Here is a 21,250-nt window from a genome sequence, read left to right as displayed (position 1 = left end):
TCATTTCTAGTCTGAATTCTACCACATTGCATTAAATCAGGTGTTTGTTCAGACAACACCACCAGAGGATTAGCGGCTTTGCGCTCCCGCAAACGCCGGTCAATTTGAATAGCCAGCGCCATGGAATCATTCAGACTTGTAGGAATGGAGAAACCCACCATCACATTCTTAATGGCTTCTGAAAGGCCATTTCTGAAATTAGCGGCCAGAGCACACTCATTCCACTGAGTAAGCACGGACCATTTCCGAAATTTTTGGCAATACACTTCAGCTTCATCCTGGCCCTGAGAAATAGCCAGCAAGGCTTTTTCTGCCTGAATTTCAAGATTGGGTTCCTCGTAAAGCAATCCGAGCGCCAGAAAAAACGCATCAATATTTGCCAATGCCGGATCTCCTGGCGCTAGCGAGAAAGCCCAATCCTGAGGGTCGCCCCGCAAAAAAGAGATAACAATTTTAACTTGCTGAGCTGAGTCTCCAGATGAACGGGGTCTCAGAGACAGAAACAATTTACAATTATTCCTGAAATTCCTAAACTTAAATCGGTCTCCAGAGAACAGTTCAGGAATAGGTATTTTAGGTTCAGACATAGGACTACTAGTAACAAAATCTTGTATGCCCTGCACACGAGCAGCAAGCTGATCTACACTTGTAATCAAGGTCTGGACATTCATGTCTGCAGCAAGCACAAGCCACTCAGAGGTAAAGGGGAGGAAGAAAGAAAAAAAAAAAAAAAAACTCAGAATTTCCTTTCTTATTATCCCACTTCTGCAATGCATTAAACATTCAACTTGGGCCTGGCATACTGTTATGACCCCAATGGCAGAGGGTCTCAGAAGTAATTCCCAAGTCTGCAAACACAAAAAAACAGCTCATAGGACAGTGGTAACTGGGCTGACCATATATCTAATCCTAGCACCACAAATAGCAGCAGCCGGGGAACGTGCCTACGTTGGTTCTAGACGTCTCGCGCCAGCCGGAGAACTAACTAACCCTAGAAGGGAAAAGATAGACCTTTCTTGCCTCCAGAGAAAAGACCCCAAAAGTTGGATACAAGCCCCCAACAAATAATAACGGTGAGGTAAGAAGAAAAGACAAACGTAAGAATGAACTAGATATTTAGCAAAGAGAGGCCCACTGACTAATAGCAGAATATAGTAAGATGACTTATACGGTCAGCAAAAACCCTATCAAAATTTCCACGCTGGATATACAAGAACCCCCGAACCGTCTAACGGCTCGGGGGGAGGATACCAGCCCCCTAGAGCTTCCAGCAAAATCAGGAATCACATTTAGTACAAGCTGGACAAATAAATAAGAGCAATGCAAATAACCAAAAAACAAGGAAGCAGGACTTAGCTTAATTTTGCAAGAACCACGACCAGCAGACAGGAGCAAACAGAAAGGAACTGATTACAACGATGCCAGGCACCAGACTGAGAATTCAGGAAGTTTATATAGCAACACCCCTGGACTAACGACCCAGGTGGGTGCCAAACTAGGGAAAGACAATCCCAGAGTCATATCACTAGTGACCACAAGAGGGAGCCAAAAAAGTCTAATTCACAACAGTGTGGCCTCTCTCTCCTGAGCTGGAAATTGTATATAAGGCTTCCCCAGTCTGGTGTTTCACTGGTTGGACCCAGTCCTTTTGTCTGCCCTTATTCACACTGAGGCCAACATTGACACAAGGTAAGGATTTAATATTAGACTGTGTATGACTGTCCCGATCAGAGTTACCTTGACGAGGTGGGATAGATTTTGTGCTATTTTTGATAAAAACACAGTATTACTAAAAACTCTATGTTATTTAAATGCACTTTTTGCTTTTTATTTACTTAGTTACAGCAGGGTTTTTGCTCACTTTTTCTCTTATAGTTTTTACAAGTATTAATAATCATAGTAATCCTAAATGACCTATAACATGAACAGTTTATTCTGATTTCATGTCAGATATTGAGAAAAACCTGCAGATGTCTCTATATAGTGGATGGAAACTTCTGGTTTCAACTGTACCTTCAGTTCCTCCTGGTGCCACGTCTTGAGACTTTCCTCCTCAAACACACAACACAGAGAAAAAAAACAGTGGCTGCACATTTTGACTTCCCAGCCACACCCTTGAGGTAGAGATATGGTGAGTAGGTGTCCCGCCCATCTCTCACCTACTCACTAAAAACCTAACCCTTGTAATGCCGATAAACCCCTTCAGCACGTAACATGCTGGGGAGAAATGTGAGTTTCACATCACGGAATGAAGCAATCTTCGTGACACATATCTCCCCTCACATACAGCGCCAGTGACCCTGTCACATGTTCACATGATATTACACAGGGGGACTGTCTGTATTACACAGCTGATATCACATAGGATGAGTGTCTGTATTGCACATGTGACATTACACAGGGGGAGTGTCTTTATTACACATGTTATATTAATCAGGAGGTTGTCTGTATTACAGGTGTGATATTTCATGGGGTATCTATATTACACATGTAATATTACACAGGGGAGGGTCTGTATTGTTCGTGTTATATTACATGGGGGAATGTCTGTGTTACACGTGTGATTAAATGGGGGAGTGTCTGTATTACATGTGTGATATTACATGGTAGAGTGTCTGTATTACATAGAATCATAGAATTGCAAGGGACCTCCTGGGTCATCATGTCCAATCCCCTGCTTAAAGCAGGAGTCACTAAACCATCTCAGACAGATGTCTGTCCAGCCTCTGTGTGAAGACTTCCATTGAAGGAGAACTCACCACAGCCTGTTGTGGCAGCCTGTTCCTCATTGATCACTCTGTCAAAAAGTCTTTCCTAATGTCTAATCTGTATCTTCTCCCTTTCAGTTTCATCACATTGCTTCTAGTCTTTCCTAGTGGAAATGAGAATAATGCTGATCCCTCTACACTGTGACAGCCCTTCAGATATTTGTAGACAGCTATTAAGTCTCCTCAGTCTTCTTTTCTGCAAGCTAAACATTCCCAAATCCTGTAACCATTCCCCATAGGACATGGTTTGCCGACCAGTCACCATTCTGGTTGCTCTTCTCTGGTACCTGATTTGGCTTGGACTCTGACCTGCTGTTTCTTGTCTTTGGCATATCTGCTCCTGACTGGTATTGACCCGTTTGGCTTGTTTCTGACTCTGTGCTTGATTATTCCATTGGTACTGTGCTACAGACTAAAAGTGACCCGGCTTGTTTACTATTCCACTGCCAGCTGGTGGTGGCCTCCCTGCTGCGCTGTAGGTCTGCTTCTGCTGTGTGTAGTCCTCTCTCCACTTTATCGCTATCTAGTGGAGCAGCATCTACCTGCATAGCAGCAGCAACTGTGACATCTCCTGTTCTCCAAGAATTTTCAAAGAATATGGAGAGTGGCTCAAAAATGACATCTGCTATCTCCTTCAGTACCCTGGGGTGTAGTTCATCTGGACCCGGAGACTTGAATTCATTTATGTTAGCTAAGTGTTTCCTCACTATCTTTCTGTTTGTAGATATCATGGGTTCTTCTATTCCTTTAATAGGACAGTGAAGATCAGTTGATGTTGCATTTCCTTTCTGAGAGAAAACATGCAAAATAGGAATTTAAAAGTTTGACCTTCTCAACATCCTTTCTTTCCATGTCATCATTTTCATCTTGTAAAAATCCTATAGCATCTTTGATTTTTTTCTCTTACTTTTGACATATCTCCAAAATCCTTTCTTACTGCTTTTGCACCTCTTGCAAGCCTTAATTCATTGTCAGCTTTAGATAATCTGATTCGTGCCCTGCAGGTTCTACATAAATTTAAATATAATTTGGCCTGCACTCTAAATTTAGATCGGGGTGCTGGTGAGACAGACCGTAAGGTCTAGTATCAGTATTATTGAAATCCACCGCACTCCCTGTGTGGAATATCTTAGAAACAAAAGGATTTTTTGAAACTTGCTAATTTATTCAAGTGAAAAACAGAAAATCAAATGTGACAGATCAAATAGTAGGCAGTACAAGCGACTCAGTGATTTGACGTTTCGACCCTCCCGGGTCTTACTCTAAAGTCGCACTTAATGCAGGATTTATGAGTGGCTCTTATGGTAACGAGGATGTTATCCCTGTAGTGTCAAGGGGCAGGTACAGTCTTTTTGATACCAAGTATGGCCTAATAGTTGATTTTTCTCTGAGTATGACCTTGCTGAGGAATAGCAGCCGTGTATCATGCCTTCCCACAGGACGCAGGAGCGCTATCCCCCATCCACTAAGGGTATTAAGCCTACATGTCCACCAGCAAGATGCAGAGGCGCCGCTGTTACCCCTCTACAAGTCTTTATCCAGAACTGGCAAATCTATTAAACCACATACAACTTACCAGCAATTTAAGGCTGATACATTGGCACCTGCAAAAAAGGTTGTCTCCAGTGACATACCAACTTTCTATTTGAATCGCATATGCAAACAGCATCAAGACGCTGATACACGGCTGCTATTCCTCAGCAAGGTCATACTCAGAGAAAAATCAACTATTAGGCCATACTTGGTATCAAAAAGACTGTACCTGCCCCTTGACACTACAGGGATAACATCCTCGTTACCATAAGAGCCACTCATAAATCCTGGATTAAGTGCGACTTTAGAGTAAGACCCGGGAGGGTCGAAACGTCAAATCACTGAGTCGCTTGTACTGCCTACTATTTGATCTGTCACATTTGATTTTCTGTTTTTCACTTGAATAAATTAGCAAGTTTCAAAAAATCCTTTTGTTTCTAAGATATTCCACACAGGGAGTGCGGTGGATTTCAATAATACTGCAGGTTCTACAGACAGCATTATTTCTTCTTTAGATATGCCTCCCTCTTTCCATTTGATAAACATTTCTCTTTTCCTTTTTAGCATGTGTTTAAGTTCTGTGTTCATCCATCCTGGTTTCCTTTAATGCTTTGTATTCTTCCCTCTTTTCGGAATTGTTAACGATTGTGTTTTGAGAATCGAATTTTTCAAAATTTCCCATCCTTCCTGGACATTTTTGTCCTTAAGGATATCCAGCCATTGGATCCCTCCGATTCTCTTTCTGAGTCCCTTAAAATCTGCCTTTCTAAAATCTAACCTTGAAGTCTGAATCTTCACAGGTCTTCCCCATCTAGTTATCCAAAATTCTAAAATAGCATGACATGTGTGATATTACATGGTGGAGTGTTTGTATTACATGGGGAAGGGTCTGTATTACACAGGGGAGCATCTGTATTAAATATGTGATATTACATTGTGGAGTGTGTGTTACACGTGTGATATTACACGGGGGAGTGTCTGTATTACACGCAGGGCCGTATTTAGAGTTTCTGTTGCCCTAGGCACTTTTAGTGCTGCCTCCCCCTTTGGTGAGTATGACACTATCGGCAGTGACTTTGGCAATAATTGCTGATGTGAAAGTCGCCTTTTGCAGCAGATCCGGCAGTTTTTCCACATCTGCTGTGTAACGGATAACTTACGGCAACACTGCGTTCGGCCTCATTCATTCCCTATGGGACTTGCGGACATGTGCGGCACTTGCGGTTTTGCAGCGATCCGGCAAATGCGGTACTTACAGCAATGGAAAAAAATCGCTATTAGCAGTGTTTTTTTGTCTCACTGCAAGTGCAAATCCGCAAGTGCCGCACATGTCCGCAAGTAGCCATCGCTACCTGTCCCTGCACCTTGCTAGCTCATCCCTCTCTGACCTAAAACTACACTGTAAAGCTTTAGAAAAACAATTTATTAACTGCCATATTTTTATGATAATGAGGCTCCAGGCTACGGCGTAGACTAGGACGGGCAGTCTCCGTGTCTCCATTCTCTCTGTGCACACCCTCAGTCCCTGCCTCACTGCCTGTGCACGGACCTCCCTCCACCGGACCCCGTAATCACCGCTCGCAGTGGCATACCGGCAGAGGTGTATCTAGGGTTTATGGCACCAGGGGCAAGAATTCATTTTGGCCAAACCCCCAACAAGGACATATGGGATTTGCACACTTAGGCTACTTTCACATTAGCGTTTTAATCTGCAGCGTTTAATCCGCAAACGCAAGGACACGAAAAACGCATGAAAACGCGTGTAAACGCAGCGTTTTTAAAACGCTTACGGTTACCGCATGCGTCATTAAAACGCAGCGTTAACATGCTTTTGCTTGCGTTTTCCATGCATTTGCGTTTTTTGTGCGCATGTCGCAAAAATTTACCAGAGAAAAATTCTAGATGCAAGAACCAGCCAATGGGACTACAGAGGGCGTGTATTATGTGAAATCTATATATAGACCCTAGGACAGCTGAAATCTTCAGATTTTGCTCCTGTGTCCTGTGAGAAGATGGATCTTCACATGGATAGCTATTACTTCAAACTGGATCTGAGCATCAAGATTTTTCTGGCATGTGCGTTTGCTTGGGAGCAACACCGAAACCGGGAAAGACAGAGAAGGACACGGCGTAGGCGGTTTTGGCAACACTCCATTGTAGAACTGCGTGAGAGCCGTGGTGCATATCACACCCTGTATGGTGAGCTCAATGAGAACCCAGAAAAATTCCCGGAATATACCAGGATGTCACAAGACTCTTTCCGGGATTTGCTTGATCGTGTCCAAGGAGCCATCCGGAGACAGGACACACAGCTCCGTAGAGCCATTCCACCAGAGGAACGTCTCCTGGTTACCTTAAGGTACGTAATAATTCTAAACAAAAGCTACCCAAAATTTTTTGCAGGTCTGATGTTTTTTTGCCTATTTTGTAAATTATTTATTCTTACTACAGATTTCTTGCAACTGGAGAGAGCTTGTCATCCCTTCATTTCCACTACCGCCTTGGGATTTCCACGCTGTCCGGAATTGTTTTTGAAACCTGCCGGGCTTTATGGACCATTCTCCATGAGGAATTTATACCCATACCCACGGAGGACATGTGGAAAGAAATTGCTGACAAATTTTGGACTGTTTGTGATTTTCCCAACTGTTTGGGTGCGGTGGATGGGAAGCACATCCGGATTACCAAACCAGCCAGAACGGGATCACAGTTCTTCAACTACAAAAAATATTTTTCAGTAGTTCTTATGGCAATAGCCGATGCGGACTGTCGCTTCATTGCTGTGGACATTGGTGCTTTTGGCCGTGGCAACGATTCACAGACTTTTAAAACCTCTGATATGGGCCGACGTGTTTATGGCAAAAATTTTAATTTCCCACAGCCACGACCACTCCCCTACACTCAAGGCCCACCGCTGCCATTTGTAATGGTTGGGGATGAGGCCTTTCAGATGAGTGAAAATCTCCTGAAGCCCTATTCAAGTCGGGACTTGAACCGCACAAAACGGATCTATAACTACAGACTAACCAGGGCACGCAGAACAGTAGAGTGTGCCTTTGGGATTATGGTGTCCAAATGGCGCATTCTAGCAACTGCAATAAATCTAAAAATGGAGACAGTGGATGAGGTGGTTAAAGCCTGTGTGGTTCTCCACAATTTCATTCTGGCTAAGGAGCGACCCACCATAGAACTTGATGAGCCTGTTGCAAACCCTTTGCCTGATTACCGTCATCACCCGCTGCGGTCAACAGTTGAAGTAGGCCACATGCGGGACCAATTTGCAGCGTTTTTTGATTCTGACATTGGACGTGTGCCATGGCAGGACAATATGGTGTAAAATGTACTGCTGGTTTCGGGTCTGCAAATTTATGTTTGGAATGTTAATGTTTTTTCTAATAAAATAATTGTGATTTACTTTCTTCACCATGTCTCCTATCTATTTCCTTAACAAACCACTTTGGGTTTTTGGGCTTAGGTTGTTGACGTAATTGAGTCCTGTCTTGGTTCACCATTAGCTATTTGCCGCAGACTGTATAGACGATGTCCGTTATTGTCGCAGTATTTGTCCAGTACTTAACATCAGTATTTGTAAGCCAAAACCAGGAGCGGTAGTTAAATTCTTTTAGTGGTGCATATCTGTTTATTGTACTTTTCCTCACATAGTTCCACTCCAGGTTTAGGCTTACAAATAGTGCTGTAAAATACAGAGCGAATAGTGACAGTGTGACGGCAGCCTACACCAGAGATCTATAGTCATCAAGTCACGTGTCTGAACTAATGAATTCATGATGCTATTTGCTCTTGAATTCATTTTTCCTGACACTTGTCCAGGTGAGTATAGATATGCCATGTACATTGTTCCTTCACTTTGTGTGAAATATATGTATATGTACCAATAAGATAAAATGGAGGTAATACAATGCATTTCTAAAATCAGCAGGTCAGGGGTCATAAATAATGTTTCTGATAAGACACGACCTGTTGAGTATAGTTGTGCTGTGTATTACCACCATTTTGTCTTCTGTGTGCGACCAAAAGTCACGGAGTAAACAGAAAGAACTGTTTTTGGAGAAAATACAAGTGTTATTTTTGGGGGCAACCTCATATCTCTCAACCAAACACACACCAAGCTTCAGTGTTCTGCTAAGTAAGTACTGGAGGTTGGAGGTGGCCCCCAAAAAAGTGTTTGACGCATTATTTGTTATTGGCGCATGCTGTGTGGTGACGGCGGCGAAATACACAATTAACCAAACCTTATTGGGGCAAAACACAGGTTTATTAAACACACACAAACCAAAAAATTAACTGCGCCTGCTTGGGGTTGAGTGCCGATATTGTGGGGTGTCCAGTTGTGAGGTCTGGCTTATTGTAGCCGACATAGGGGTGGCAGGAGAAGGCGCTATGAAGCTGCTGGGGTCAGGAAATTCCGGGATTGGGCTAGACACATGAGAGGGCTGAGACACACTGGAAGGGTGAGACAAACCAGACATTACAGACACATTGGGAGGTGAGGGGGGAGGGATAGCTATTGTTTTTTGCTTTTTTTTGCCTTTCCCCTTCCTTGTTTGGCGCGGGTTCGTTGTTGTGGTGGCAGGGAACGCCAGGCCAGGGTCCGGCAACGGCAGTCTTGTGGTGGTGCCAGGAAACGCCAGGGCAGGGTCAGGCAATGGCAGTCTTGTTGTGGTGGCGGGGAACGCCAGGCCAGGGTCCGGCAACGGCAGTCTTGTGGTGGTGCCAGGAAACGCCAGGGCAGGGTCAGGCAATGGCAGTCTTGTTGTGGTGGCGGGGAACGCCAGGCCAGGGTCCGGCATCGGCAGTCTTGTGGTGGTGGCGGGGAACGCCAGGCCAGGGTCCTGCGGCGGAACTCTTGTTGTGGTAGCGGGGAACGCCAGACCAGGGTCCTGCGGCGGAACTCTTGTGGTGGTAGCGGGGAACGCCAGACCAGGGTCCTGCGGCGGCAGCATGGTGGTGGCAGTGGAGGAGGCCCAAGCAGGAGCAGCAGTTGTCATGGTGGTGGCGGTGGGCTGACCCACTGCACTGGGCATGGTGGTGGTGCTATAATACGGTCCGGCAGTGTTTGGAATGGAGGTGGCCGTGCAGTGGTATGCAGCAGATGTCGGCATTGATGTAAAGCGTGACAGTGTGGGCACTGTTGGAAATGCCCCCACTGTCTGCTGAAAATACCGACTCTGCTGCATAGCCTGCACGTAAGCAGCATTGCAGGCCTGCATAACAGTAATCTGGAGCTCAGGACTAAGGTGTTCCGACATGCCCTGTTCTATCTGATTAAAAAAATGATGTGCTGGCCTCTGGAGGTCGGCTTTCACTTGGGCAAGGGCTGTGGTTACCTCCTGGATACGTGTGCTCATATGACTAATGGCAGTATCCAGTCGGTCACCCATCGCCTTGAGTCCCTCATGGAAGACCGAGCTCAAGTGCAAAAACTCGGGCATGAGTGACCTGTCCGCGGCCCTCTGCCGCTGCCGGGAGGAGCCCATAAAAAATTGGCTAGAGGCAGAGGACTGGGGAAGGGGAACACCTGATGGACCAGCTTCCTGGTCTCCAGGTTGTGTGGCAGGCCCACTTGCTGCAGCGCTGGAGGATGGCTGGGACGGGTCCGTGGCTGACTGATGAAGGACCGCTCCAGAACCTGGGCCAACAGTGGAGCTCCAAGTGCTGCGGAAAAAAAAAAAAATATTACAAAACATTTACAAAAAGATAACTGAACAGTTAGATACACATTCAGATAGGGAAAGGTCACACTAACACTATTTGTAGTGAATTTTACATCAGAATTTGCAAGCCAGGAGTTCAACAGTAGGAATAAAAGTTTCATAAAACAACATGCTATACTTCTGCATGCATCGACCAGTCCTTGGGGATTAAAAAAACTGATGTAAACTATGAAGAGACGATGGAGGCAATACAAGCCATATCTCTATACAAGGTATTGGGAAGCCAAAACCTGGAGAGGAACTATGTGAGGGAAAGTATTCAAAGAACACGTACCCCACTTCTGCATCTATCAATCACTCAAGGTTTTGGATTACAAATACTGATTTGAAATAATGACCCACAAAAAATTGCATTATACACCACTTATTTTTTTCTTTTTTAACCAATATACTTACGTTCTTCGTGCAAGGACCGGTCTTAAAAACGCAAGGATGCGGTGGTACTTGTATTTGCGTATCCTTGCTGCAGAACCACTTGGAAGCTGGCTCTCTTGGCGCAGGTCCTTGTTGAAGCGGTCCTTCATCGATCTCCAACGTGTTTTCACTTTTGACACTGTTGGCAAAACAAAACATAATAGTTAGGACAATGGTCTTTTGACCATGGTCACACAACTGTATGTGCTGTGAAAAAATAATGACTTTCTCACATCATACACAGTTGTGTGAGCATGGCCAAGGTATTGACTACATCACACTGCATTGCGATACTTACCAAATGCAGAACGGACCCGAGCCGGGGCATTGGCCCAGCCATCCCACAACGCTGCGGCCACCTCATTCCAAAGCCTCCAGATCGTCACATTGTTGGCGTGCAGTGGATCCCGGGTGTCCCACAATGCGACTCGCTCGTGAACCAGCGAGATGAGGTGTTCATTCTCAATTAGGTCCTCATCCTCCTCTGGAACCTAACAACAAAAAGTACATTAATATAGGAGGCGTTCACATACGGAAGACAGAAAACAGAATCAGAGGAATGGCATGAATATTGAAGTAAAAAAAAACACTGGTGCTGAAGCAAAAGGGAAAGAAAGAGAGAAGTAGAAAGAAATGAAGATTCAAGAATTATAAAGTGAGGATACAATACACATTCAGCCAGCTATACTTACACGATGCCGCCGTCTTGCCCGGCCGTGACTACGCTGCTCCTGCCCAGTCTCCTGCCCAGTCTCTTCCGCTGTAGAAGAAGTGGTCTGAAAAAGGGAAAATATACATTGTCATATGTGTAGATGTGACAGTGAATACTTACCAATCTGAGGAGGTGAATACTCACTTCGCTGACATGTTCCCCTTGTGCAGGCCCAGGCGTTTCCTCATCAGAAGCAGAAGACATTCTGATGTGTGCAGAAAGAAAGGAATGACAGAAATTAGGGCATATAGACACAGATTATAGAAAAGAAATGCATTGGATAGGATATACTCACATAGTTCTGAGGCTTGTTTGCTGCTCCAAGGGGCTGTGGGGCGTCTCGTCTGCAAGGCAGTCTGCTGACTAGTGACCTGCAACTGTCCACTACCTCCCTTTATCACCTTGTATGTGGGGGGTGGCTTATCAGTGTCTAGACATGTTTTTCTCAATTGAGACGCATGCGTCGGCAAACGCAAGCAAACGCATGTACTGAAAAACGCATGCGTTTACATAGACTACAATGCGTTTTTTGGGCGCAAACCTTGCGCAATCAGCCGCATACATTTCCAGGCGGCAAAATGACGCCTCTAAAAATTACTACATGTTGCATTTCCGTGCCAAGACGCAGACGGCTAGACGACGCATGCGTCGTCAAACGCGGCAAAACGCGAACATAGAAAAACGCATGCGTCGATAATGTTAAAGATAGGAATACACAACGAATGCAGATATTTGCGGAAGAAACGCTGCGGACACAACCGCAAATGTGAAAGCGGCCTTAGTCATGTACCGACGAGCTCCTCTCCCTAATGCTCTCAATGTTCAGTGAAAAACAGAAGCAGAAGAGAAGCTCGATGTCAAAGGACCACAAGTGTGAAAATCGCATATGAGTGAAGTGTCCATGTGACGACGACTGGAACCTGCAGAGCTGAGTCCTGACATCGCAGCTTCTGAATTCTCACAGCTAATGCACTGCACACATTTAGGATTCTCCCTGGCCGGTGGATGGTCATGTCAGCACAAGCATGTGGTTTATATACTTCTGATCACATTCCGACTAGACGTGTCGGGCCTCGCTCAGTTCATTTTCATTGGCGGAGGCCACACATGTCTAGTCAGCATGTGACCGCATGTATGTAAATCGCCAGCATGAGAGAATCCTGACAGCGTGCAGTGCGCACTGTGAGAAGTCAGAAGTCTGCAGTCACAAAGAATGACTGCAGACTCAATATAAACCTGGACATTCCCTTTAATTCTCATGTTTTTATTTATGTTAGGAGCATTAGTCAGTATCACAAATAACATTTACATCCAGGTACCTGATAGATGACGTCGTCTCTGGAGTCGTTCTCCTTCTTTTCTTCATCTTGTCCAGATCCCATGATGAGTTTTCTCATCCACAGACGTCTCTGCAGACTTCCTTCTTCTCCGCTCTTTTGCAGAAAATCTCCACATGACGCCCTTAAAGATATAAGTGTCATTATAATGCTCCTGTATAAAACATTTCCCCTCACTATATTGTCTGCACAAAACATGACCCCCACACTGTCCCTCTTATGGTACATGCTCTTCACACGGACCTCTCCTTTCCATACCGGCCCCCTCTTCATACTGTCCTGTCATACTGTGTCCCCCCTATAGGGCCCAGTCTCTGTACTGTACTCTCTCATCACACTCGCCCTCCTTGGTATACTGTCCCCTCCTGGCTGTGCCCTTACACTGTCCCCCATGCTACGAACCCACTACTCAGTTTCTATTCTATGCCCAATCACTTTTCTCCCCCATACTGTCTCCTCACACTATTCCCCTCTCTCCTCATACTGTCTCCTCTCACATCCCCCGTTCACCATACTGTCTCCTCACACTATTTCCCTCCCTCATACTGTCTCCTCTCACATCCCCCTGTTCACCATACTGTCTCCTAATATATTTACCCTCACTTTCTATACTGCCTGCTCACCTGACTCTCCATACTGTGTCTCCACACATCCCATTACCCTCACCCCGTACTCTGTCCACATACATTTTTCACATCACTGCTCATACTGTGTCCACATACATTCCCCCGTCGCTCCCCATACTGTCTGCACCAATCCCCCCATACTGTTTCCTCATACATGCCCCATTCCCCAGTACTGTTTCCTCATACATGCCCCCATTCCCCAGTACTGTTTCCTCATATATGCCCCTCATTCCCCCGTACTTTTTCCTCATACATGTCCCTCATTGCCTAGTATTGTTTCCTCATATATGCCCCCCATTCCCCCATACTGTTTCCTCATACATGTCCCCCATTGCCCAGAACTGTTTCCTCATACATGCCCCTCATTCCCCCATACTGTTTCCTCATACATGCCCCTCATTCCTCCGTACTGTTTCCTCATACATGTCCCCCATTGCCCAGTACTGTTTCCTCATACATGCCCCTTATTCCCCCTTACTGTTTCCTCATACATGTCCCTCATTGCCTAGTATTGTTTCCTCATGTATGCCCCCCATTCCCCCATACTGTTTCCTCATACATGTCCCTCATTGCCTAGTATTGTTTCCTCATGTATGCCCCTCATTCCTCCGTACTGTTTCCTCATACATGCCCCTTATTCCCCCTTACTGTTTCCTCATACATGTCCCTCATTGCCTAGTATTGTTTCCTCATGTATGCCCCCCATTCCCCCATACTGTTTCCTCATACATGCCCCTCATTCCTCCGTACTGTTTCCTCATACATGCCCCTCATTCCCCCCAGTAGTGTTTCCTCATACATGCCCCTTATTCCCCCTTACTGTTTCCTCATACATGCCCCTCATTCCCCCGTACTGTTCCCCCATCTCCCCCTTTGCTCTTCATTTGTGTCCTCAAATCTCACCCCACACATTAAAAACCCCCATCCCCACTCAAATTCTCCACACATAATAAATCCCCCCATTCAAATTGTCCCCCTCCCATGCACTTAACCTTCGGTGTCTTCTGCTTCATTGGAGCACTTACCACCAGTGTTCGCCTCTGCAGTGCGAGTGAATGACGTCAGCAGAGTGATCACATGATCTGATCAAGCTGCTCACGTCGCTCTGACTGTCAGTCAGAGCCTCAATTGTACTCACTTCTGTAAGATGCAAGTACAATTGATCCCTGGGCAGGGGCAGACACTGACAGCTTGGGGCTTCTGTATGCATGGCTCCCCTGTCCCATCTTGCATGCATGGCTCTGCTCCCCCCTCCCATCCTTGTATGCGTGGCTCTGCTCCACCCTCCCATCCTTGTATGCGTGGCTCTGCTTAACCCCCTCCTCCCATCCTTGTATGCGTGGATCCGCTTCCCCCCTCCTCCCATCCTTGTATGCGTGGCTCTGCTCCCCCCTCCTCCCATCTTGTATGCGTGGCTCTGCTCCCCCCTCCTCCCATCCTTGTATGAGTGGCTCCGCTTCCCCCCTCCCAACTTGTATGCGTGGCTCTGCTCACCCCTCCTCCCATCCTTGTATGCGTGGCTCCGCTTCCCCCCTCCTCCCATCCTTGTATGCATGGCTCCACTCCCCCTCTCTTCCCATCCTTGTATGCGTGCCTCCGCTCCCCCCCTCCTCCCATCCTTGTATGCGTGGCTCCACTCCCCCCTCCTCCCATCCTCGTATGCGTGGCTCCGCTTCCCCCCTCCTCCCATCCTCATATGCATGGCTCCGCTCCTCCCCTCCTCCCATCTTCGTAAGCGTGGCTCCGCCTCCCCCCTCCTCCCATTTTTGTATGCGTGGCTCCGCTCCCCCCTCCTCCCATCCTTGTATGCGTGGCTCCGCTCCCCCCTCCTCCCATCCTTGTATGCGTGGCTTCGCTCCCCCCCCTCCCATCTTGTTTGCGTGGCTCCGCTCCCCCCTCTCATCTTGTATGCGTGGCTCCGCTTCCCCCCTCCTCCCATCCTTGTATGCGTGGCTCCGCTCCCCCCTCCTCCCATCCTCGTATGCGTGGCTCCGCTTCCCCCCTCCTCCCATCCTCATATGCGTGGCTCCGCTCCCCCCTCCTCCCATCTTCGTAAGCGTGGCTCCGCCTCCCCCCTCCTCCCATCCTTGTATGCGTGGCTCCGCTCCCCCCTCCTCCCATCCTTGTATGCGTGGCTCTGCTCCCCCCTCCTCCCATCCTTGTATGCGTGGCTTCGCTCCCCCCCCTCCCATCTTGTTTGCGTGGCTCCGCTCCCCCCCCTCTCATCTTGTATGCGTGGCTCCGCTTCCCCCCTCCTCCCATCGTATGCGTGGCTCCGCTCCCCCCTCCTCCCATCTTCGTAAGCGTGGCTCCGCCTCCCCCCTCCTCCCATCCTCGTATGCGTGGCTCCGCTTCCCCCCTCCTCCCATCCTCATATGCGTGGCTCCGCTCCCCCCTCCTCCCATCTTCGTAAGCGTGGCTCCGCCTCCCCCCTCCTCCCATCCTTGTATGCGTGGCTCCGCTCCCCCCTCCTCCCATCCTTGTATGCGTGGCTCTGCTCCCCCCTCCTCCCATCCTTGTATGCGTGGCTTCGCTCCCCCCCCTCCCATCTTGTTTGCGTGGCTCCGCTCCCCCCCCTCTCATCTTGTATGCGTGGCTCCGCTTCCCCCCTCCTCCCATCGTATGCGTGGCTCCGCTCCCCCCTCCTCCCATCTTCGTAAGCGTGGCTCCGCCTCCCCCCTCCTCCCATCCTTGTATGCGTGGCTCCGCTCCCCCCTCCTCCCATCCTTGTATGCGTGGCTCCGCTCCCCCCTCCTCCCATCTTGTATGCGTGGCTCCGCTCCCCCCTCCTCCCATCCTTGTATGCGTGGCTCCGCTCCCCCCTCCCATCTTGTATGCGTGGCTCCACTCCCCCCTCTCATCTTGTATGCGTTGCTCCGCTTCCCCCCTCCCATCTTGTATGCGTGGCTCCGCTTCCCCCCCTCCCATCTTGTATGCGTGGCTCCGCTTCCTCCCCCTCCCATCTTGTATGCATGGCTCCCCCGTCCTCCTTCATCCTCCCCCGTCCTCCTTCTTCCCCCTGCCATCATACTCACCCTCCTCACAGCGCGCTGAACGGACTCCGTGTCCTGCACTTCTGTCCCGACTCCCGTCGCCGAAGCTTCTTCCAGTGTGAGCGGTCACATGGTACCGCTTATTAAGGTCATGAATATGCGTCCATATTCATCACCTTAATGAGCGGTACCACGTGAGCACAGGACGAGCTGCCAGCGCTAAGGACAATGGAGCTGCAGGCACCGCTGGAGGAGGGTGACTATGTCGTCTTCGAGGAGGGGGGGAGGGAGTGAGGGGGGATGGTGGGTGGACGAACGGGTGCCGGTTAATAAATAATAAAAAAAAAACCTTGCTCAGGTGCCGCCCCCCGCATCCTGCCGTCCTAGGCATGTGCCCTCACATGCCTAGTGGCAAATACGGCCCTGATTACACGTGTGATATTACACGGGGGAGTGTCTGTATTACACGTGTGATATTACATGAGGGAGTGCATCTATTACACGTGTGAATTTTAACACGGTGGAATTTCTTTATTAGAAGAGTGATATTACTCGAGGAGGGAGTGTCTGTATTAAACGTGGGAGTGTCTGTATTACGTGTGTGATATTACACGGGGAGAGTTTCTTTATTACACATGTGATATTACGCGGGGAGAGTGTCTGTATCACACATGTGATATTACACGGGGGGAGTGTCTGTATTACACGTGTGATATTACACGGGGTAGTGTCTGTATTACACATATGATATTACACGCGGGGAGTGTCTGTATTACACGTGTGATATTACACGGGGTAGTGTCTGTATTACACATATGATATTACACGCGGGGAGTGTCTGTATTACACGTGTGATATTACACGGGGTAGTGTCTGTATTACACATATGATATTACACGCGGGGAGTGTCTGTATTACACGTGTGATATTACACGGGGTAGTGTCTGTATTACACATATGATATTACACGCGGGGAGTGTCTGTATTACACGTGTGATATTACACGGGGTAGTGTGTATTACACATATGATATTACACGGGGGGAGTGTCTGTATTACACGTGTGATATTACACGGGGTAGTGTCTGTATTACACATATGATATTACACGCGGGGAGTGTATGTATTACACGTGTGATATTACACGGGGGAGTGTCTGTATTACATGTGTGATATTACAAGCGGGGAGTGTATGTATTACACGTGTGATATTACACGGGGGAGTGTCTGTATTACATGTGTGATATTACACAGGGAGAGTGTCTGTATTACATATATGATATTACACGGGGGTGTCTGTATTACGCGTGTGATATTACACGGGGGAGTGTCTTTATTACACAGGGGGTCTGTATTACGCTTGTGATATCACATGTGTAATACAGACCCCCGTGTAATATCACAAGCGTAATACAGACCCCCTGTGTAATAAAGACACTCCCCCGTGTAAAATCACACACGTAATACAGACACCCCCGTGTAATATCATATATGTAATACAGACACTCTCCCTGTGTAATATCACACATGTAATACAGACACTCCCCCGTGTAATATCACACGTGTAATATATACACTCCCCGCGTGTAATATCATATGTGTAATACAGACACTACCCCGTGTAATATCACACGTGTAATACAGACACTCCCCGCGTGTAATATCATATGTGTAATACAGACACTACCCCGTGTAATATCACACGTGTAATACAGACACTCCCCCCGTGAAATATCACATGTGTAATACAGACCCCCGTGTAATATTACACGGGGAGAGTGTGTGTATTACACATGTGATATTACACAAGGGAGTGTCTGTATTGGACGTGCAATATTACACACAAGGAGTGTCTGTATTACGTGTGTGATATTACACCGGGGTGTCTGTATTACGTGTGTGATATTACACGGGGAGTGTCTGTATTCCGTTTGTGATATTACACGCAGGGAGTGTCTGTATTACATGTGTGATATTACATGGGGAGTGTCTGTATTACGTGTGTGATATTGCACGGGGAGTGTCTGTATTACATGTGTGATATTACACGGGGGAGTGTCTGTATTACATGTGTGACATTACAAGGGGGGTGTCTGTGTTACGTGTGTGATATTACACGGGGAGTGTCTGTATTACACATGTGATATTACACAGGGAGAGTGCCTGTATTACACGTGTGCTATTACACGGGGGGTGTCTGTATTATATGTGATATTACACGGGGATGTCTGTATTACGTGTGTGATATTACACAGGGAGTGTCTATTACACATGTGATATTACACGGGGAGTGTCTGTATTACATGTGTGATATTACACGGGGGAGGGTCTGTATACATGTGTAATATTACATGGGGGTGTCTATTACGTGTGTGATATTACATGGGGGGTGTCTGTATTACGTGTGTGATATTACACGGGGAGAGTGTCTGTATTACATATATGATATTACACGGGGATGTCTGTTTTACGTGTGTGATATTACATGGGGAGAGTGTCTGTATTACACGTGTGATATTACACACGGGCAGTGTCTGTATTACGTATGTGATATTACACGGGGAGAATGTCTGTATTACACATGTGATATTACACGGGGGTGTCTGTATTATGTTTGTGATATTACACGTGGGGAGTGTCTGTATTACGTGTGTGATATTACATGGGGAGAGTGTCTGTATTACACATGTGATATTACACGGGGAGAATGTCTGTATTACACAGGTGATATTACACGGGGGAGTGTCTGTATTATACATGTGATATTAAACTGGGGAGCGTCTGTATTACACATGTGATATTACATAGGGGGTCTGTATTACACATGTGATATTACACGGGTGATATTACATGGGGGGAGTGTCTGTATTACACATGTGATATTACACGGGTGATATTACATGTGTCCCAGATATTGGACATGTAGATGTCGGGCAGGTGCCGCTCTATGGCTTCCTGTCTCCCTGATTGCTGCTGTTTGCTCCCTGGTTAATCAGTAACGGTGGCCGCTCCTGTGCACACGCTGCAGCCTCTGGGTGGGAGCCGGTTGCTCAGGATATTCAGGGTGTCTCTTCCCGAGTGTTTTTTTCGGGCAGGAGGTAGAGAAGGCTACAAGGGCCGTATTCCAAGGTAGACAGGGGTTAAAAGCTCCGTGTGTGATATGTGACCGACTACAGACGTGTGCCATGTATCCGGAGCGGCCGCTCCTCAAAGTCACCCACAATGGATTTCCTTCTGAGTCAGGTGAGAAGCTTCAGCCTTGAAAGGGTTAAATCCGAGTGTCCTCTTAGCGTCACCCTGAACTCACACTCCTCACTCCCACACATAATACTACATCTCCAGATCATCTGCTGACAACCAGCCTGCACTCTCTGTGAGCGGTTGTCAGCTGCACCTACTTTTAGACGAGTTTCACGCAGCATCACACAGAGTACGGAGCATCCGTGGGACTCCTGACATGAGCTGCACAGCGTCTCCTGTGTGTATACGGTGTCAGCTTCAGGTCCGGAGACCTGTGGCCTGTCCGCGCTCTGTCCTTAATGCCTGGACGTGTGAAGCCATGCCGTGTGGTCTCTGTGTCCTGTGTGATGCCGTGTTGTCTCTGTGTCCTGTGTGATGCCGTGTGGTCTCTGTGTCCTGTGTGATGCCGTGTTGTCTCTGTGTCCTGTGTGATGCCGTGTTGTCTCTGTGTCCTGTGTGATGCCGTGTTGTCTCTGTGCCGTGTTATCTCTGTGCCCTGTGTGGTGTCGTGTTGTCTCTGTTCCCTGTGTGATGTCGTGTTGTCTCTGTGCCCTGTGTGGTGTCGTGTTGTCTCTGTGCCCTGTGTGATGCCGTGTTGTCTCTGTGTCCTGTGTGATGCCGTGTTGTCTCTGCCCTGTGTGATGCCGTGTTGTCTCTGTTCCCTGTGTGATGCCGTGTTGTCTCTGCCCTGTGTGATGCCATGTTGTCTCTGTGCCCTGTGTGATGCTGTGTTGTCTCTGTGTCCTGTGTGGTGCCGTGTTGTCTCTGTGCCCTGTGTGGTGCCGTGTTGTCTCTGCCCTGTGTGATGCCGTGTTGTCTCTGTGCCCTGTGTGGTGCCGTGTTGTCTGTGTCCTGTGTGATGCCGTGTTGTCTCTGCCCTGTGTGATGCCGTGTTGTCTCTGTGCCCTGCGTGATGCCGTGTTGTCTCTGTGTCCTGTGTGATGCCGTGTTGTCTCTGTGTCCTGTGTGATGCCGTGTTGTCTCTGTGCCCTGCGTGGTGCCGTGTTGTCTCTGTTCCCTGTATGATGCCGTGTGGTCTCTGTGTCCTGTGTGATGCCGTGTTGTCTCTGTGTCCTGTGTGATGCCGTGTTGTCTCTGTGCCCTGTGTGATGCCGTGTGGTCTCTGTGTCCTGTGTGATGCCGTGTTGTCTCTGTGCCCTGTGTGATGCCGTGTTGTCTCTGTGCCCTGTGTGGTCCCGTGTTGTCTCTGTGCCCTGTGTGGTCCCGTGTTGTCTCTGTGCCCTGTGTGATGCCGTGTTGTTTCTGTGTCCTGTGTGATGCCGTGTTGTCTCTGTGCCCTGTGTGGTGCCGTGTTGTCTCTGTGCCCTGTGTGGTGCCGTGTTGTCTCTGTGCCCTGTGTGATGCCGTGTGTTCTCTGTGTCCTGTGTGATGCCGTGTTGTCTCTGTGTCCTGTGTGATGCCGTGTTGTCTCTGTGCCCTGTGTGATGCCGTGTTGTCTCTGTGTCCTGTGTGATGCCGTGTTGTCTCTGTGTCCTGTGTGGTGGCGTGTTGTCTCTGTGTCCTGTGTGGTGGCGTGTTGTCTCTGCGCTGTGTGATGCCGTGTTGTCTCTGTGTCCTGTGTGATGCCGTGTTGTCTCTGTGTCCTGTGTGGTGGCGTGTTGTCTCTGTGCCCTGTGTGATGCCGTGTTGTCTCTGTGCCCTGTGTGGTGCCGTGTTGTCTGTGTCCTGTGTGGTGCCGTGTTGTCTCTGTGCCCTGTGTGGTGCCGTGTTGTTTCTGTGTCCTGTGTGATACCGTGTTGTCTCTGTGTCCTGTGTGATGCCGTGTTGTCTCTGTGTCCTGTGTGGTGCCGTGTTGTCTCTGTGCCCTGTGTGATGCCGTGTTGTCTCTGTGTCCTGTGTGATGCCGTGTTGTCTCTGTGTCCTGTGTGGTGG

General features: G+C 47.9%; 2 protein-coding genes across 6 annotated transcripts in view; one reads left to right on the top strand and one right to left on the bottom strand.

The window, feature by feature from the left end:
* The window catches only part of SLC4A2 (solute carrier family 4 member 2), a 334,039-nt gene that overhangs the window by 145,714 nt on the left and 167,075 nt on the right, over nt 1-21,250 (top strand). Inside the window, exon 1 of one of the 5 annotated variants that reach the window (XM_077267746.1) lies at nt 19,133-19,360. The exons of 3 other annotated variants lie outside the window; for them this stretch is intronic. In XM_077267746.1, the coding sequence (XP_077123861.1) occupies nt 19,340-19,360 (21 nt within the window). In that variant the 5' untranslated portion in view covers nt 19,133-19,339. Of the gene's footprint in view, nt 1-19,132; nt 19,361-21,250 lie in introns of those variants that run through there. One more of the 5 variants, XM_077267744.1, reaches the window with a different exon arrangement.
* Nucleotides 6,943-11,518, bottom strand: LOC143783227 (uncharacterized). The gene is made up of 5 exons (XM_077271645.1): nt 11,307-11,518; nt 11,143-11,226; nt 10,749-10,941; nt 10,433-10,589; nt 6,943-9,977 (listed from the first exon to the last, which is right to left on the bottom strand). Exons 1-5 carry the CDS (start codon nt 11,364-11,366, stop codon nt 8,603-8,605), a joined length of 1,869 nt encoding a protein of 622 aa, XP_077127760.1. The 5' UTR covers nt 11,367-11,518; the 3' UTR covers nt 6,943-8,602.

Source organism: Ranitomeya variabilis, chromosome 6 (assembly GCF_051348905.1).
Source record: "Ranitomeya variabilis isolate aRanVar5 chromosome 6, aRanVar5.hap1, whole genome shotgun sequence".
In the NCBI taxonomy this organism is placed as follows: Eukaryota; Metazoa; Chordata; class Amphibia; order Anura; family Dendrobatidae; genus Ranitomeya; species Ranitomeya variabilis.
Note: the sequence above shows the minus strand (reverse complement) of the source record. Positions and strands in the feature narration are given on the sequence as shown.

What these genes read in the sequence shown, in the direction of transcription:
- LOC143783227 (XM_077271645.1), bottom strand. Translation starts at nt 11,366, where the DNA reads ATGTCTTCTGCTTCTGATGAGGAAACGCCTGGGCCTGCACAAGGGGAA. An exon ending in TCGGGTCCGTTCTGCATTTG is followed by an intron (nt 10,590 to 10,748) that starts GTAAGTATCGCA and finishes TTTTGCCAACAG; the next exon opens with TGTCAAAAGTGAAAACACGT. An exon ending in CCGGTCCTTGCACGAAGAAC is followed by an intron (nt 9,978 to 10,432) that starts GTAAGTATATTG and finishes TTTTTTCCGCAG; the next exon opens with CACTTGGAGCTCCACTGTTG.